This window comes from Tenrec ecaudatus, chromosome 8 (assembly GCF_050624435.1).
Source record: "Tenrec ecaudatus isolate mTenEca1 chromosome 8, mTenEca1.hap1, whole genome shotgun sequence".
Classification (NCBI taxonomy): domain Eukaryota; kingdom Metazoa; phylum Chordata; class Mammalia; order Afrosoricida; family Tenrecidae; genus Tenrec; species Tenrec ecaudatus.
In genome coordinates this window covers 9140169-9160374 of record NC_134537.1, presented here as the reverse complement: position 1 = coordinate 9160374, position 20206 = coordinate 9140169, and the positions used below count along the sequence as shown (strand labels likewise).

At 45.1% G+C, this 20206-nt stretch overlaps 1 protein-coding gene across 5 annotated transcripts in view; it reads right to left on the bottom strand.

Moving 5' to 3' along the window:
• ULK4 (unc-51 like kinase 4) overlaps positions 1–20206 on the bottom strand; it is a 600065-nt gene that overhangs the window by 541002 nt on the left and 38857 nt on the right. For all 5 annotated transcript variants that reach the window (XM_075556008.1, XM_075556007.1, XM_075556009.1 and 2 more), the window contains 5 exons: positions 19716–19820; positions 15118–15178; positions 13737–13918; positions 12468–12514; positions 903–981 (listed from right to left, as the gene is read on the bottom strand). In XM_075556008.1, coding sequence (XP_075412123.1) covers positions 903–981; positions 12468–12514; positions 13737–13918; positions 15118–15178; positions 19716–19820 — 474 coding nt within the window. The remainder of the gene's footprint in view (positions 1–902; positions 982–12467; positions 12515–13736; positions 13919–15117; positions 15179–19715; positions 19821–20206) is intronic.

Here is a 20206-nt window from a genome sequence, read left to right as displayed (position 1 = left end):
AGGGAATCCAAGAGAGATAAACCCCTCAGGACCAATAATGAGAGCAGAGAAACCAGGAAGGAAAGGGGAAGGTGTGGGTTGAGAGGGGGAACCAATCACAATGATCTACATATAACCCCCTCCCAGGGGGATGAACAACAGAAAAGTAGGTGAAGAGAGACAGCAGTTAGTGTAAGACATGAAAAGAAATAATAATTTATAAATTATTAAGGGTTTGTGAGGGAAGGGGGCGGCGAGGAGGGGGGAAATGAGGAGCTGATACTAAGGGTTCAAGTAGAAAGAAAATGTTTTGAAAATGATGGCAACATATGTACAAATGTGCTTGACACGATGGATGGATGAATGGATGGATGGATGGATGGATGGATGGATGGATGGATGGATGGATGGATTGTGATAGGAGCTGTACAAGCCTCCAATAAAATGATTTTTTTAAGAATATACAAGCAGACAGGATACAAGTACGGGAAACCAGGCGAGCACAAAAAGAATGTGGCCACACCGTGACACCAGTAGCTAATGTCCCTAAACAATCTGCACAGAAGGGTCAAATGGAAACCCAACTTGCTGCGTAGACGCTCCCCAAAAACCCAAAGTATCTTTCAAAGAATTAGAATTGATCGATAAAGAGAAACCTCCTCCAAAAGTATCTGGAACGATAATGAACAGCACGCAGGCAGCAGTCGCGTAACTCCGCCAGGTCCTCCTTGACAATAACCGCTCACGATGTGTACATGAGCCGCTGGCCTGAAACCCAGGGATCTGTCGAGGTTATGGCTCTATAACTATTCCCACCAACCACGGAAAATGAGCGGAGGGCCGGGAAAACAGCAAGTTCTGAACTACACAATCAAGAGCCGCCGTGTTGGCACTCAGAACACTGTAGTCATTAACCGAGTTACCTCAGTAACAGGTGTATTTTCCTGGAGCTCAGTTGTGTGCGAGGCCAGCAAACCAATCACCCGGGCGACCTTGGCGCGTCTGTAAATGGACAGAGAAGCGTTTCTGAAAAGGTGACTTAGTTACGGAGCACAGCTATGGACATAGGTACAAGTGCACGACATGAGAATTGAATGCAACCGGGCGAGCACGGCCCTCTGTGTGTGCTGCTGTCCTGTGTACCACAGAATGAGACACTGCTCTGTCCTGCGCCGTCCTCACAATTGTTCCAGTGTTTGAGTCCATTGCCGCGGCCATGGTGTCGATTCATTTCACTGAGGGTCTTCCTCGCTTTCACCGACCCTCTAACTTTACCAAGCGTGATATCCCTCTCTGGAACCAGCTGCTCTTCCCTGCTCTGTCTGTCGGTCTGGAAGCTCTGCTGAAACCTGTCTACCCCGGATGGCCTGACTTCCAACATCGCATGATGTTGGTGCCCCGTGTACAGCCCAGAGCAGCCCTCTCTCGTGTGCACAGAAGACATGAACAGCCATGTCCTTTGCAGCATTGTTTGTAAGGTGACAAAATGTAAACAAGTTATTGCTTAACAAGAAAGACAAACAGTAAAATGTTCAAAAGTCTTAAAGAGTATCTGCAGGTCTCTGTTCTAATTGCTTGCAGATCAATGAGTTTATACATTAGTTTTTTTTTAAAGTGACCATCAAAACAGTTTTACACATATATTTATCTTCTTTGCTAAAGTAGAAAGTTTTACAATGATCTGTTCTGCAAATATTGTCCGAGTGGAATAACTACTAGGTCAACGAAGTATCCCTTTGGTAACCAGTAGAAAACAAACCTAATAGATTAGTAAATATTATTTCATTGCAACTTGAAAGTTCCTTCCTGGAGATACTTAGTTTGGAGAAGTTTGTTGGTTAAATGACTGAGCACGTGGGCTGCTGAGAACTGCTTGTTTCATTAGTGACCTTACAGGTCGAGAGACCCCAATTCCTCAGCTGACTAGGACAATGTGGGGACCCCGGCAGAAAACAAGTCCGTTCTCAGAGCAGCACCAGGAAAACGAACATATCAGACTCTCACACAGACTTCCGCTGCCCAAACCAGCCTCTCAAAACTCAATACCATGAGACAGATTGAAAGAGTCGGAATATAAGTAGCATTCAGCCCCTCGATAAAGAGGCGATGCTGACAGTAGGTGTTCTTCCATCCTGTCTTCTGTGCGGCTCAGAAAGCCCACGAGAGCCAAGCTTTCCCTTGCTCGTCCCTGGGAGCAGCCTGATGGAGCCCTCCGCAAATGCTCCTGGCATGGGATCATCCTCACATCCAAAACAAAGCGGCTGAGCACATCAGTAGGCAAAGAGCAGGCAAAGACAGGGCTAAACAAGGCACCCAGATCAAGGAAACCGGGATTAGTTAAGAGTGTAAACACAAGTAAAATTTGCGACTACAAACCTGAAATGAAGGTGGGGGGTGCTTCCTTTTAAATTAAAAGTGGTGTTAGTAACAAAAGATGTAAGAGAGAAATCTTTACACACAAAATAAGAAGCCACCCTAGCAGAGCAAAAGGCAACAGAGGATAGAGAGTACCAATTGAATAGGTACTACATAGATGAGGTATCCCCCACAAAAAAAAAAAAAAGGGAAAAAGTTCCACTGGGCAGAGGCTTCATATTATGCATTCTTCCCACTAGGTGAGCATCAAGCAACTTTTTCTGAGTGGGGTCCCCTGGGAAGGTTCTCTCTGGTCACAGTGAATTTTAGGGTAAAAACAGTTTCACTCAAACCTCATTTTTTTGGGATGGCCAATTTAAGAGAACAGCATGCAGCTTTGAAATTCTGTTTTCTGCTCAGAAACTGTTGTGACTTTGAACACAGCTTACTAGGACAACGGTGTGGGCAACACTCAAGTGTATAAGTGGTTTTCTCATTTTAAAATACGGTGAAATGTTGATTGATGACGAACCTCATTCTGACGTCTGTCAACTTCCTGAATGGATGAAAATGTCGACTTGTAGTGTATTTGGAATTCGTTCCACCAGGTCAGACTGTTAATCAGGCTTTCTATTTAGAGATTCTGAAATGATGGTGTAACAGTGTGTGACAAAGAACTGATTTGTGGCAGATGGGTGACTGGTTTTGCCACCATGACAATGCACCTGCTCATGCAGCCATCTCAGTGCACCAGTTTTTGGCAAAACACGGCATGCCTCTCTTGCTCCATGCACCTGACTCACCTGATCTTGCTCCATGGGACTTCTTTTTGCTTCCACGAATGAAGAGGGACATAAAAAGACAGCAATTTGATGACATAGAACAGGTAAAGGAAAAAACGAAGGAGGTGCTGCCAGCCATCCAAACAGATGAGTTTGAAAAATGTTTCCAAGAATGGAATTACAGATTTGAAAAATGTCTTGTCATAGAGAGTACGTTGAAGGTGATAAGGATGTTTTGTTAAGAAATTAAAATACATAGCTTTGAAAAGAATCTGGGTTTTTGTTGTTGTTGTTGTTGAGGGAACCTCCTTGTAGGCAAGCATTCATAAGAAAATTCCTAAGGCCAAAGAAGAAATGTCTACACCAAACCCTACACAACAACCCATCAGTCACGTGGTTCAGAAAGAGGCTGCACAGAATGGTGATTCGGACTCTGGCCTCGGTGTTGCTCCTACCACTTACCTAGGGGACTCATCCCTCGTGCGCCCTGGCTCCCCCCTTACAGGGGGCCGCTAACAGTCCTCCGTCAGGCGGTTCTAACAGTCCTAGAAATTATTCAGGGGAGCAATTACTCCCTGGGCTGTCTGACAACTGGAATGTGCTGAATGCATGCGTTGTTACTATTAGATCATTTATTTACCACACTCAGGGCAAAACCTTTTTCAAAAAATGACAAATTAGACCATGAAGACAAACTCATGGGATCCCCTGTGGCAAAAATCATGCAGGCCTCATTATTCAAGCTGTAACAGATTCTTAAATAATAAAATATACACCGAAAAAGGAACACGTCTCTGTATCTCATGCACTTAATAAATGAAAAGTTACAATATGAAACTCGGGCGCCAGAACTTAGGCGACACTCTCTTGCTTTATGCGAGCAGATGAAACGCTGCCACTGATCACTACTGAAAGACAAGGGAAAATGTCTTGGTTTTAAAAAAAATGTTTTGGTTTAGAAGGGGCTAAAAGCAGACGAGAGACAATTTCAGACAGTCTTGGATGCTAGAAATCAGAATGAATGGCAGGGAAAGAACCAAAGAAAGCCATGTCTAAGGATGAGAAATAAGCACTGATCTTCTACAAAGCCCCAGTGGAAATAGAACAAAGCAGAGAGCCAGGACGTGGCACAAGACGGTCACCAGGCCTAGTGCTTCAAGGACGGCGGTCCTGTCCTCTTCCCGTCTCCTGCCCTGACTCCAAGGTCAAAATAAAACTGTGTTCCTACAGGAAGCAATCTGCCTTGGGGGGTGGGAACCCAAGGTTGACTCATCCTCTGCTTCAGAACCTGGAGGGAGAGAGGAGTTAATGGAGGAAAGATATGTCCCACCCCCAAAGAAGACCCCTGGCGGTAGCCCTGGTGACTGGGCAGGAGCAACAAGGCCACCGAGCACCCCTGAGATAGCCAGCAGCCCGCTGCACATGCAGTCGATGCAAAGGGGATCGCCGTGGAGGAGGAGGAAGAGATCTTGGGCACTTGGATCGGGCGGAGCTGAGAGAGAAAGAGCTCTTGGAAGGGAGGAGCAGAGCTTTTTGTTCTGCAAAGACCTCCTCTGCTGATGGATGCCCTTCGGAGGATGTAATCCTGAAGTTGGGAAAGGAACACTTCAGATGAACTCCCGGGAGCAAAGCCCGGGAAGGTAGAGATGGAGCGGTGGAGGTGGATGCGTCACAGGAGGACTGGGCTGGAAGGTTTGAAAGCCTGCTGGGATGATCGGAAAGATGTTCGCCTGGAAGAGAGAGAGACCGGGCCTAGGTGGAAGAAGATGGAAATGGCCACCCCAGACCGACCAAAGCAAAGATGGGTGTTCCTCAATCCCCAAGATTGAAGGGGCTGACTGCACCGGGGCCCTCGGGAGAAAGCGCAGCATCTGTGGGGGGTGTGGCTCTGCGCGACATTTTTAATCCCCTCCGCTGTATGTGTGAGCAAGTGCATACTGCGGAAAACGCCGTCTCCCAGGCAGATGTAGGATGGATGGCAGACACCTTGCGGCCCTCACGGAGGTCCTCAAGCTGGGGCGACGCCTCGTGCTTCGAAGATATCTAGTTGCATGGTAGTTTTCAGAAAGACTTTTGTGACCTTGGATTCTCTTAAATAGCGCTCTGTGAACCTGGTCCTTGAATAAATTCATAGGAAGGAAGGAGGGAAGGAAGGAGGGAGGGAGGGAGGGAAGGAGGGAGGAAGGAAAGGAGGGAAGGAGGGAGGGAGGGAGGAAAGGAGGGAGGGAGGGAGGAAAGGAGGGAGGGAGGGAGGAAAGGAGAAGGGAGGGAGGGAGGAAAGGAGGGAAGGAGGGAGGGAGGGAGGGAGGAAAGGAGGGAGGGAGGGAGGGAAGGAGGTTGGGAGGAAAGGAAAAAAGAAAGAAAACCCACCCCAGCCACTACAGAGGACTCAGGCCTGGCTGCTTGCTCTCAGTCAGCTGGGTGCTCAACACGGGTCGCTTGGTCAGCAGGTCTCACCCCTCGCATGCGGCCCTTTCCTTTAAGAGAGACCTGGGGGAGAAGCAGGGCTGTGCAAGCACAGAGTCAGTCAGTTCACATCCCCACCTCCCAGTAAGTTTGTCCATGTTCCAGGAAAAGCACATCTACTGAGAGAAAGCAAATCATGGGTGGCAGTGTCGGGGGAGGAAACATTGGAGAGTGGCAGTTTAATAGGCACAGAATTTCTTCTTGGGTGGTGGAAAGCTTTCATGGTTTACGGCAGCTTGACAGTTACACAATGATGCAACTGGCAGCTACGTAATGACAGACACCATCAGCCTCGTGCCTGCACAATACCTATTACCCAGTAACAAGCCTGGTCTTTGGAACCTATTCGTGTGAAGTACGGAGTGGAGGTAGTTTTTATTTGAAAATAACATGCACTATATTTTTCAAAGTATGGCTATGTATCTCTCCTAAATATATACCTGTAATCCACCCCCCCCCCAAAAAAAGCTCACTGCCATTGAGTTGACGCCAACTCATGGTGGCCCAATTTAACCGGGTAGAACCGCCCCGAGACTGTTAACGGGAGTAGAAAGCCCGTCTCCCCCCCAGGAGCAGCCCATAGTTTCAAACTGCTGCCTGTGGATCGCAGTCCAGCACACAACCACCACACCTGCAGTGCTGCTGCTTCCTGATATGCACATGCTTACAATCATGGTCACTCAGTGATCTTACACTCATTGCGAGGCAGGGTCGTTTTGAGTAATATTTTATTTTGCACTTTTTCTGCAGTGCTTGAAAGAATGAAGTCACTAATTAAAAGATGAAAGAATGAAATCATTAGGCTTATTAAAACAAACAGGATACCAAAAAGAAATGAAATGGCACTGTTAGTGGGAGAAAAAAAATACAAAAATTCATGAAAAAAATAAATGGTCAATAATCAGAAACATAGCAAAAATTTAAATAATTGCTTTCTAGGAAATTAAATGATCGATTTGACTCAATTGAGCCCCTAAAATAATGTGAGCAAGGTTGTGAGGACACAGTTTATAAAGATAAAAATGCATAAAATATGGCACACAAACACACGAGACAGCACACAGACACTGGTGAAAGGCGTTGCCTCTAGGAAATAGACCTAAAGGGTAAAAAACAAAATCAGGTGGGAAGCTGTACTTCTAATTTTATGTCCATTTACTGTTTAAATTTTTGCCTTGTGCATGTATGACTTTGAAAAAATTTTAATGAACTAGAATTATTTTTAAAACAGTATGTGATAGGTAGGTTTATTGTGCCAACCTGGCCAATAGGAATGTGTGGGATTAATAAGATTGCGGTTTGATTGGAGGGCAACAAGATAAATGGTTCCGCAAGGTCTGCCCTCCCTCTCTCTTGCTGTGTGGTGATCGGAGCACACTGGGGCTAATTCTCTGTCTCAACCTATGAGCTACACTCCCTGTGGGCCCGGCCAAATCGTGGATTGTGTGACTAGAGCTTGAGGTTCCTTCGAGACCTGCTTCGTCATGTTGCTGATGCGTCCATCCCTTGAGCTTGAGGCCGGTGGATCTTGTCGCCTTGCATTGCTTGCTTTCAATATCCCATCTGGGCCTGCTTACCTAAGTTCCCAAGCTTCTGACTATTGGTGGCCCACCCTGCTGCTAGCTGCCTGTAGGTAGACTCTGCTTGCCTTGCCCCAGGAAGGACTCTGCTGTATTTCCTTGGCTGTGGGAGGAGGTCAGATGCTTATAGGCATGTCCCTGAGGGCAATCAGTTGCCAGACTGCAGTGGGCCTGCTCCCTGCTGTTAAGGACAATGGACAGGCCTGCAATCATTGATTTGGTTTGTGTAAGTGGAGTTCACACCCTACTGATAATGGTTCCTATGGAGATACAGAGAACAGATCAAACCCTCTCTTGGTGACATCCAAACTTAAGCTGCCACCCTGAATCTAGGATCGGCCCATCTTGTCACATCTATACCTCCAATCCCTCCTCTTCCTATTGCCTGTATGTCCCTAGACCACCGCTCTCATTGCTGTATAACCTATAGTCTAACCCTTTCCTGTGACCTGTCTTTACCTGTAATTAGTGGGCTTGCATGTCACCAAGGTATATAGGCCTGGGTTAGCAATAGAGATCTCGCTCACTCCCTCTTTCTCTGCTCCTCCTTTCCTCTCCCATCTTCGCTCCCCTTTCCCCTTGCCCTCCTTCCCTTCCCCTTCTCTCCATTTGGACCATAAAGCAGGACTGAGGCGAGCATGCTACCATGAAATGCGTCTGACTACATTGTTGCAATATTTCTTCTTTCTCTCATGCTCTCTGACGTCAATATAATATTTGTATATCTCAACTATGCAATTGTGCTTACTGACCTCGTGATTAGTGGTGGGGGGCTGGCACCCCCAATTCATACCACACTTGGCCATGGACTTGACAACCCATATGAGTTGAAGGACTTCCAGTATATTAACTTCTACACGTGAGTTGAACTGAGCCCTCTGTACTGCTGTGGACTAATTAGCTGTCATATTCCTTCTCGCTGTATAAACCTATCCTCTTATAGATATAAAATCATAAGTGTCCTGGTTTCATTTCTCTAGAGAACCCTGCCTAACACACAGTACACAGTCATTAAAAGATGATATATAAGTTCTCAATTAATATGCATTAGATAACACATACATAATCAATAGTTCCTGTGGAATAAGGAAAGTGGAGATAATGCCTGTTAAATACCATATATACTCGTGTATAAGCTGAGTTTTTCAGCACAAAAAACATTTTTTGTGCTGAAAAACTGGGGTTCGGCTTATACATGGGTCAGTGGCATGAATGGATGTTATCTGGTCAGACCCAACTAACAAAAAGAAGAAATCTCATGAAGCCTGACATAGAGTTAATAGCAAAGTGAGTTCGAGATGCATGGGAAGACATTCCAGAAGACATGGTGCGATGTGCTTTCCAGAAATGTAGTATCATTAATGCTATGGATGGCAGTGAAGACTGCGCTTTGTATGAAAATGACAGCAGTGATGGTGATGACGGCTATCTCAGTGAGGACAGCGTCTATGATGACCTCACACCAGCTGAAGCTCTGCATTGGGATACGGATGATGATGAGAAATCCAGTTTTGAAGGATTTTAATTCTTTACATTTTAGCTTGGTTGCTGATTGAGCTCAGGGAATAGTACTCTTAAGGTATCATTGTTGATACCTTATTGTTTTTATTGAACCTATTTTCCACTTACTGTGCTGGTTTACTAATGTTAAACGACTTGTCCTTTTATTTATGTTTCTTATTTAAAATAAATATTTAAATACATTACCCCACTGATGTCTCAATTTTTAGTGCTTTTATTCTCATTTGTTTTGATTATTAAAACTCACCAATAGCTTCTGCATTTTCCACCCTAGGCTTATATGGAGTCAATCAGTTTTTCTGGTTTCCCAGGTAATAATTAGGTGCCTCAGCTTATACTCGGGTCGGCTTATATTCGAGTATATACGGTAATACCAACAGCATTTCACTTTGGGAAAAATTGGGGTCTGTGCACCCATCGAAAATGTCTTGGTGCATATAATGACATTCCAAGCACACAATACAGTCTACTGTAAGCAGAATAAGACACTTAGTAGACAGATACTAAGTATACCAACCCTACCCCAAACTAACAACCCTACCCCAAACTAACCCTACCCCAAACTAACTAACTCACTGCCCCTATACAGGCTGTTAATCTTTACGAGAGCAGATAGCCTCACCTTTCTCCCTCAGAGTGGCCAGTGGTTTTGAACCACTGACCTTGTGGTTAACTGCCCTGGCAGCATCTCCAGAGTACCAACAGTGCTGTCTAAATAGTGACACTTGTATCTGATAATTTTCTTTTCTAGGTTTCTTTTGTTTTGTTACATTTATCAGCAAGATTACAAAATTTGATATATATTCAATGTTAAGAGCTCTAAGCAAAGGACATTTTTATACCTATTGACTAAGGATAGATAAACTGGTACAATTTCTGAGGAGCATTTCAGCAATTTAAATGTTGTCTTTTACCAACTTGTTCCAATTCATTAGTTCTCAACCTATGGGTCATGGCCCCTTTGGGGGCTGAACGACCCTTTCACAGGCATCACTCAATTCATAACAGTAGCAAAATTACAGTTATGAAGTAGCAACTAAAATAATTTTATGGTTGAGGGGTTACCACAACTTTATGAAAGGATGGCGGCATTAGGAAGGTTGAGAATCACTGTTAAAATTCAATAAATCTTTCCTCAAAGGAAAAGGAAAGCGTAAATGGTACAAAGACTTAAGCACGAAAATATTTATTGAAATATTAGCTTACAAATATAGTAATGCTACTCAAAAAGAAAGGGCAGGGTAAATAAAATGACCAGATACTCATACCATATACAAGGCATCCAATATAGACATCTCAGGCAAGTAAGTAACATTTATTTTTAAAATACATAATAATGGAAATATGAGAGCTTCAGGTGAAAAAATTCCACTTCTCTTTTAATTCCACTTTTCCACAAACTTTTTAAAGTCCTCTCATATTGTAGAAGGAAGAAAACTTATAAAATTAGACCATATCATCTTAATTTTTCTCTATTCCAAACCACTGCTATCAAACTGATTAGGAGACACGGCAACCCTGCAAAAATTCTATGATGTCAATATTCTGGCCCCAAAGCTATACATTTTCACTTTCTCCTGAAGAACAAGTGGTTTTGAAGCCCCAACCTTGCAGTGAGAAGCCTAATACCTTCAGGGCAATGTCAAAGCCAAGAATAAATATACTTATTTCATACTGGTTCTCCCCAGGCTAAGCGAAGGGCCCTTATCTTCTGCTACTTCAAGGCTTCGTAGAAAAAAAAACAGCTGTGGATGTGGAAATAAGTTTAAAATGCCCAAGCAAGGGGCTGATTGCCTTTCCGTTTATAATTTCCTCAAATCAAAACTTTTCCTACAATTAAATTTTCAAAATGAAAAAACTAGTTTCAAAACAGCATTCAGAAAGGACCAGGAATGCCTATGTACATGTCAGCAGGGGCACTCCAATCACAGATACCAGTTAACCGATCACCAGAGTGCCAGCTTTGGGCTGCGCGCATGCTTTGCAGAGAGCATCCCTCCATCCTCCTCAAGACCCTCACATGTTCCCCAATCACGTGCCACTGCCATGTGTAGTGGCAGCTTTGCAGAGCATCAACGGATACTTCACAGGAGCCATAGGCAAGCCATTCTGTGGATCAGAGAAGCATCCTGAGATCACCTGTTGTGAGAGGGTTTGTGTCACCTGGCTGGGACACGGTTCGCGGGTGCAGATCTCCAACTTTAGGAGTAGCCACAAGTGGCGGTGGAGGGCACAGGTCACAACCTTGATGCACTTGGGAAGAAGACGCCCCAGGACTGCAGGCTGCTTTTTTTTTTTTTCTAAATTAAATGGTCATTTTATTGGAGACTCCTATAACTCTTGTTAGAATCCATACATCAATTACACCAGGCATATTTGTACATCTGTTGCCTTTATTCTTTTCTGGACATTCACTTTCTATTGAGCCCTTGGGATCAGCTCCTCACCCCCCTGCGCCCCCATCCCCAGCCCCTTGATAAGATTATAAATTTTGAAGCAGCCTCTGGAAGAACACTCGTCGACTTCAACTGGCTCTGGCTCCACTTCATCCAATGTCTTCCCTGTTGCCGGCTGACCCTAGGAGCCATCAGCAGACTGCTGACCTTGGATTCATTCGGCCTTGTATCTACCAGCCTGTGTTCCTTCGGCTTTGTCTTCCTGCTTCCTGGCTCATCAGCACCCCCACCCCTACCAACCCCCACCCCGCTACACTGGGCAAGAGAGACTTCAAGCTTACCATCTGACCCACAGGTTTCCATCCAACTGGACTGATCTACTTCTACCACGATGTGAGCCACTTCATGCCAAGTCTGTTTCTGTATGCATGCACAGAAGTGTTCAGATTTTGCTTTTCTAGAGAACCCAGCCTAGCGCATCTGTTGTCCATCTCCCCTAAATCTGGTAGGCATGGAAGAACAAGTACCATCACATGACTGTCACAGTCGCAGAAGTTGATCTTCCTGTTTCCACTAGTAACATCACAGGGGACAGCAGGCTTAGCATCCACCGCTGCAGCTTCCACTTTCGAATGAGCACTAACTACCAACGAAGAAATTGACACCAGTATTGCACATGCTTCTCTCATGGGTTAACTAGGACCAAAATTCTATGATGTCAATATACTGGCCCCATTTTACAGATGAGGTCATTGAAGTTCAGCAGGTAAATTGCTTTGGCCAGGGGACAGAGCTACAATCCACAACCAGGTTGGCCCTGAATCTGAAACCTGTGCCATTTTCAATGGGTGGGGCACAGATTCTCCAAAAGCTGAGACTCACGAGGAGGGAATCTGCTAGCAAAGGGAGCCTTCTAACACTTGGTCTACTGGGCTCTCCACCACGCCGTGCTATGCCCATGAAACAAATATACTTCCTTCCCTCAGGAGCACGTAAGTCATATTCCCAGGAGATCTGTAAATAACGTCACCAAGAAGCTAAGTTCTGTGAGCTGGAAAGGCATAAGCGGTGAGAAAAACCTGCAAAGCAGGTACATCAAGATTAAATCAGAGATCAGAGTTCTGGATCAGTCGAGAGAGGAATAGCTAATTCCATAAGTAATGTATGATCCTAGAATTGAACTTAAAAAATTAGGGAAAAGGCTATTTTTACGTCTTTTTAAATTTGAAAATGAGGTACCTGGAAAAACTGCCCATGATACAATATCATCACTTCAGAATAACGTACAATTATTTTAAAATATGCTTTTGATAAATACGTTTGTTGGAAGTACTTAAGTAAAAATACCACAATGAGCAGATGTTTAAAAAAATAAAAGTGTTACTTACATGTCCCAGTTTGGGGCAATCCGCAGGTGCTGGATTAACAGTTGGAACTAGAATAAAAAATAGAAACATTCATCTCATCCATGGAACACAGATAGTGAGCGCTCAGCTAAATAAACTGGCCTTCACCCAACTGAAACCTGAGCCCCGCGCTGCAGAGATGAGGACTGCCAGGAGCCTGGAAGCACTGGATGGCAAACCCCTCTACACACACACACACACACACACACACACACACACCAACTACCAAAAAAAAAACCCCTCACACCACCCTGGAAGCAAAGGCATGCTTTCAATCCAGTTCCCAAGTTGAAGCCTCCCTATCACTGTGACTCCTGTCGAAGAACTCCTTCACCTCTGCCCAACTCCTAAGTTTTACCAATGGACCAGGACAGTGCAAGCAGGAATATTCCCAGTGGGGGGAAGGGAACATCTCAAACACCTCCTCCTCCTCCTCTCAGTGTCTCATTGGAAACGTTGGCATGGAGCAAGCTGGTCCAGTTAAGGAGCCCCATGCCACACAGTCAGCTCTGGAGAAGTCTGCCTTGGGAGTTCAGATGTGAAAAATATCTTCGTTAAGACAAGTTAACATGGTGTAGTGACATAATTTCATGTCAACGTGAAGATATAAAAGTGTATAGGTGGAGTCTAGCCTAATGGTGCCTCCTTGTGGGCGTGGCCTTCTCATAAGGTCTTGGGAACCTCCCCTTTCTCTGTCTTCACATTCCTGTGGACAAGCCACACGGAGACCTACACCAGCCCCATGATGGTTCTACTGGCAGTGGATCCACAAGGCTTTTCAGCCACCGGCCTGTGATCTTCCTGTATTCTGCATCATTGCATGTGGCTGCATGAGTCTGAAGAGGGATCTATGGACTAGTTTCAGACTCAGGGACTTGAGTTGGACTGGGCTGGGATGTTTTCCTGATATACAAATCACTTCTTGATATCAAGCTCTTTTTTACACGTATGTGAGTATCACTGGATTTGTTTCTCCAGTCAACCCGGCCTAGCACATAACATGAAATGTAAAGCTGGGTATTATATTTTTTAAAGTGCGCAAACTCACTCTCTGTTCAACTGCTTCTGCACCTAAGGATTAAACGGAGACCAACTCTGGTAAATGGGTCATCTTACTGAAGCTCTAGTTTTCCCGCGTGATGACATCAAACCCCACTAGTAGCATTTGTGGGGATAGCTGTATAAAGACAAGCATTGAGGCCCGCCGCAGGGACCCCGAGACAGTCTTCACGTCACATCGTGACTACCTACCAGCGGGGAGTGGAAGAGCCTGCGGGCCACCTCCTTGTGACTGGCCACCACGCAAAGATAGCACAGGAGGTTGAGCTTGGCTCGGGAGGTCACCGTGCTCTTCTCAATGGAGTCTATCTGTGCGCACAGCTGTTGCAAAAAGTCATTCCAGTCTTGGTCCTTCAGAAACACCAACTTATCCACTGCAGGAGCAAGGAACCCATAACAGCAGATTACAGGTGTGGCAGTTACATCATCTCCTGTCGACTCTTGAAAGGGTGGAGTTAGCCTGTCAATCAGGTCATAGCCAATGAGGCCTCTGTGTGGGCATGGCCTTCTCATGAGGACAACGGAAACTCCCGTCTTCTTCCCTGGAGGTGGGACATTCTCTCTGTGCTCACTCACTGCGACAAGCCACACGGAGTTATGCTGGTGGCAGCCAGAACCTTGGAGCTGGAGGAGCCACGTGGAGACCCAAGCCAGCCTGAGATGCTTCCATCACCATTGGATTCACAAGACTTCCCACCCACTGGCCTGTGATCTTCCTGCACTCGGGCATCATTGCATGTGTTGCGTGAGTCTGAAGAGGAACTTACAGGCTGGTATTGACATATGGGCTAATATCAGACTTGATCTGGCTGGACTGAGCTGGGATGTTTTCTTAATAGACAATGACTCTTTGATATAAAGATCTTTCTTATGCACATAGGAGTTTCTATGAATTTGTTTCTCTAGTCATCCCGGACTAACACAATGTGAAAAGAACTGCTAAGAATATTACCTGAGAAATAAACTAGAGCACAACATTTCCATACCTAGGGTAAGAATTTAAATACCCGCTTGATGACACCTTGTGGTTAGCAGCCGGACATGTAACCACTAACCCACCAGGGCTCCTCAGCCGCTCCATGGGAGAAAGAGGAAGAGGTTTTCTACTCCCCAAAAGAGTCACAGTCTCAGAAACCCACAGGGACAGTTCTACCCTGCCCTGCAGGGTCACCATGAGTTGGAATTGACTCAATGGTAGTGAGTTTGGGTTTTGGGTTTTGAACTTGACACTGTCAAAAGCAAAGATCCCTCCCAAGATGACACCTGTTCATTGATCCTTCTACCCTCATCTCTCCTTCTACCTGTGGAGATTTTAAAATAAGTCAAGGGCACACTCTGCTGGAACAATGGGAAGGGCCTGAGAGGGTCCCCACCCCCTCCACAGGAACCGCCCCACCCACCAGAGGATACAGCCGCTCAGACTGAGTTACATAATGCCAAAAGGTTTCCCGGCTGTTTACAGTTTATATGAAACTGCCAAGAATGCTAGGAATTTGGCTGCTCAGAGGAGCGCAAACTCCACTTGCTCACAAATCTCATGCTTCTAGTACAGACACATCTTTTAGGAGCCTACCTGAATATGCTGGCAGATGCAATATTTTCGGATCAAATTTTATTGGTGGTTGTTTCATTATCTGTAGTTTAAAAGGAAAAAAAATGCATCACATTTTGATTAGAGACAACTTTCAATAGAGTGGTCTTATCTCCTCTATCGGATTATAAATTGACCGGGACAAGGATTATTAAATCTTACAAATCTTTGCCTTTTCAATACTACAAGACCTCACTGCATACGAGGCTGTCCTCAATGAGTATTTTCTAAAATGAACTGAAAAAACAGAATAGTATAAAAATGTCACTGTCACCAAATGAATAATAATTCAATAATGCCCTTTCAAAACAGATTGTGCAAATACAGGTATTAATACACGTTTTAACATTATGTAAAAAAATACTGCTTAGGAGTGAGTAAGAGTGAGTGAGTGAGTGAGTGAGAAAAAAAATACTGCTTCGTGGTAAAGAATCACAGTAGTTTGGGCTTATACTTAAAGCTAATTTACCTCCAACGAGGGGGAATCAATCTTTCAAAAAATCCTGAGTATCTACCAGGTAAGACACTACGCTGAGCACAAAGGTGGGAAAGACACGATCCAGGGAGTTGGCACTCTTCTTGGGAAGATGAAACATTCGTTAACTCAGATAAAGACTGGCTCTTTCCATCCCCGGCCGCCGCAACGTCCACGCATCTTCCATGGATAGTCGTACAGAACTGCACTAGTTTCCCGATCCAGGGGGACACGCACCGAGCCCCATCACCCGCTACCACGGGCTGGTACACTGCACAACCGTGGACGTAGAGCCCGCTGCCACGTGTGGGCCGCCATGAACAAGAATGCCCGGGCCTCGCTGAGCAGCATCGCGCATGATCCACAAGAACAGGTAGCACCTGGACCTGTGCGCGGCTGCCATCCACAGAGCCAGCATGCTCCCGTGCAGCCGGGAGCCCATGATGGTAAAGAGGAAGGGGGCTCGCCCCACCAAGAGCTCCTGAGCATCCCTCGCCCAGAGCAATAACGAGAACTGTCCTCCAAACTAAGATAAGATGCGTAAGTAGTCATTCTAGTCAGGCAGACGAAACACTCCAGAGATGTGTCTCGTAGTTTCAGGAATGAGCAAGCACATCAGGTGGTGTGGGCGGGACGGAGTTCTCAGAGAAGCGGGGGGAGGGGGGGGCGCGGGGGGGGGGGGGGGGGGGCGCAGGAATCTTGAAAGATGATCAGGATTTAGTGATTAAATTAGAAAAAAAACACCCCATCTCAAGAAACTAGAACCCCCAAAAAGGGAACTAGAACAGCATTATTTCCATGATTTAATGGAAAAAGCATGCACTTGGAATCATGAGTTCACATAAGAACCAGCGGGAGTCCTTCTCATTGGGACTTTCAATGAAAAAAACTTCACCCATTCCCATGTCTAACGTCTGTAAAACCTCCTGAAGAAGGTGGTTTCTAAAACCTTTATTAGAGGGATTATCATAAAAACACAAAAACACTCAAACCATGATGAACTTTGGAACAAATCCAAATTGAGGGGCCTGTTAGAAACATCACCAGCAGAGGTAAACTTAGCTGGCCAGAGCTTTACAAAAGACCAGGGAAGGCTGACAGGTTCACACAGGCCCAAGGACCAACTATAAGACACGAAGGCGATGCAACTAATCATCCCTGGAATGCGGAACCCTGAGACAGAAAAGCACATTAATGGGGCAAATGGAAATTTTCAACCCGATTCTCTACTTTAGCTAACAGCACTGATATGAATTTCCTATATAAAGTATTTTTAAAATCATTTTATTAGGGGCTCATACAACTCTTTTTACAAGCCATACATTCATCATTTGTGTCCAGCACATTTGTACATATGTTGCCATCATCATTCTCAAAACACCCACTCTCCACCTGAGCCCCTGGTATCAGCTCCTAATTTTCTCCTCCCTCCCTGCTCCCCCCTCTCCCCGAACCCTTGATAATTTATAAATAATTATCATTTTATCATATCTTACACCATCCGATGTCTCCCTCACCCAGTTCTCCGCTCTCCATCCTCCAGGGAGGAGGTTACATGTAGACCTGTCATCTGTTTCCTGTTTCTCCCTCACCCTCCCTCCACCTTCCCGATATCGCCACTCTCACCACTGTGCCTGGGAGGCTCATCTGTCCTGGATTCCCCATATTTCCAGTTTCTATCCATGCCAGTGTACACTAGATAAGGTATTAATATGAGGAGAATCTGGATAGAAGGTCTCCAGGAACTTTCTAGTAATTTTGAACTGTTTCTATAAATCCCAATTTAGTTTTCAAAAACAAGCTGCTACTAAGGTTTTCCAAAACCTTATAAAAGAAACACGTGGGGATATGATCAAAACTTATAAAGCATTGTTGTGGAACATCCTTTGGGATGTTTTCTGCTTTATTTTTGATTAAAGTTTTTCATCTGTTTTACTTTGTTACTGTTGTTAGTTTATTTCTGTTTGGGAGTGGTGGTTTTTTGTTGTTTTTGGGGGGGTGTAGGGGTTATGTTCTGTTGTCTATGAAATCCAGGATAGGTAAATCTATGGAGCCTGCGACTGGATGAACTGTTTCTTAGGAGGATGGCAAGAAGTTCTGGTGGTGTAGTGGGATTCGATCCACGTGGTTGGAAGTTCAAAGACCACCAGCAGCTCCAGGGAGAAAGACTGGTCTTTCTACTCCGGTAAAGTTACAGTCTCAGAAACACACAGGAGATCACTAAGAGTCAGCATTAACTTGATGGCAGAAACTTTGGTTTGGGTTTGGATTTTGGTTTTGGTTTTTGGGGGTTTTGGCGGGGGAAGTTAGGGGCACATAAGAAGCTAATGACAATAAGTAAAAGAATTAGAAAAATGTTCTAAAATTGTTCTAAAATGTTCTAAAAGGATGGTACACCTTTCTTATTGTGATTGGACTACTGAATTGTATGATACGTGAATTATATGCCCATAAAACTGTTTAAAAATAATTGGTGTTAAAAACTGGAAAGAAAAAAGAAGATCTTATGGCTCTCAGCTATCATGACTGAACGTTTCCATCAAACATTCTACAGAAGCATCTCGACCCAAAGGGGGAGACCCTGGACAAGATGGGCTGGAGACAGTGGCTGCACCGGTGGGCTACATGTAACAGTGGCACGGGTGTCCCAGGACCAGGCGTGTTTTCCCTCTGCTGTACAGACGGCCGCCATGAGGTCAGACTGACGTGAAGACACCAAACAGCATGACGAGGAAGTCGACGCAGGAAGAGGAGAGGGTGACAGGCATGGTGGCAGCTGAACAGGTCGACAGGTGGCACAAATGTGACATACAAGGGTTACCCCTCAAAAACCGGAGCTGCACTGGACAGCGTGGAGGTTTGTAGTATTCATTTTCCCCGCTAGGCGAGCATCAAGCAACTCTCTCTGAGTTAGTGCACCCAGTGGTGTCGCCTGGGAAGGTGCTCTCTGGTCACAGAGAATTTTTTCACAAAAGCGGTTCAGCCTGAACTTTGTTTTTTTGTGATGGCCAATTTATGAGAGGAGTGCTTAGCTGGGAAATTTTATTTCCTGCTCGGGAGAAATGGCGCATGAACTGTTGTGATGTTGAACACAGCTTACAACAGGGGTCCTCAAACTATGGCCCTCGGGCCGCATGTGGCTCACTGAGGAAATTTATCCGGCCCACCGGCTGTTTTGCCACCGCTGCCTGTCCTGCTTAGCAGTCGACTCGTCCAGTGTGCATAGGAATTTGTTCACAGTTGGTTTTTTTTTCTTAAACTATAGTCCAGCCCTCCAACAGTCTGAGGGACAGTGAACTGGCCCCCTGTTTAAAAAGTTTGAGGACCCCTGGCTTACAAGGACAGCATTATGGGAAAAACTCAAGTGTACGAGTGGTTTTCTCTTTTCAAAAACGGTGAAATGTCGATTAATGACAAACCTCATTTTGGACGTTTGTCAACTTCCCGAATGCACGAACATGTTGACTGGTGGTGCATTTGGAGTTTGTTCCACCAGGTCAGACTGTTAATCAAGATTTCTATATAGAGGTTCTGAAAAGATAGCGTAACAGTGTGCGACCAAAAAAGAGGCCTGAACTGGTTTTGCCACCGGGACAATCTCAGTGCAACAGTTTCTGGCAACAAACAACATGCCTCTCTTGTCCCAGGCACCTCACTCACCTGACCTCGCTCCATGTCATGTGACTCCTTTTTGTTTTGGAGAATGAAGAAGGGCATCAAAGGACAGCAATTTGACAACATAAAAGAGGTGCTGCCAGCCATCCAAACAGATGAGTTCGAAAAATGTTTGGAATGGAATTCCAAGAATGGAATCGCAGATTTCATAACTCTATTAAGTGTCCTGGAGAGTGCTTTGGAGATAAGGTTACTTTCTAAAAGAGTTTAAATACATAGCTTTGAAAAAACATTCCAGGTTTTTTTTTGGGGGGGGGGCTCGTAAGTAAACATGAGGAACAGGGGGTGAAAAAGGCAAACAATACTCTGAATTAAACTATCACAGAGTTCAAGTGTCAGTGAAACAATACTCTGAATTAAACTATCACAGAGTTCAAGTGTCAGTGAAGCCAAAGCTCAGCCCTCTATTGCTAAGGTTATCCTTCCGCACCTTTGGATTGTCGATGATTGGGGTGACGACCAGATCGGACTCTGTGTAGATAAGCCCTCTCATTTGGGATTCCAGGTCCTGCTGACTCAGGGGTCTATTTGTCATCTGAAAAAGAAGAGCAAAAATGAAGGCTTTCTTTTTGTGACTAACTAGACGCTTTAAGAGGCTGAACTAACGAAACGCCCTAAGACACAAGAGAAGCGCTGGTGGGTACTGGGCTGTGCACTGGGTCAGCAGTTCAAAACCACTAGCTCTTCCGTGGGAACACTGAGATCTTCTCCTCACACAAGGCCTCACAGCCGGGAACCCCTCAGGGCAGTTTTATGTTGTCCTACAGGTTTGCTGGGAATAGACTCAACGGGAGAGGGGTCAGTGTTGGGGAAGTAAGGTAGCACTGACAAAGATCGCCTATATCAATGCGGTTCAATTGTTATTGAAAACAACTCCACCAACAGTTTCTCTCATCTGATCCCTGCAATACCTTCACACAT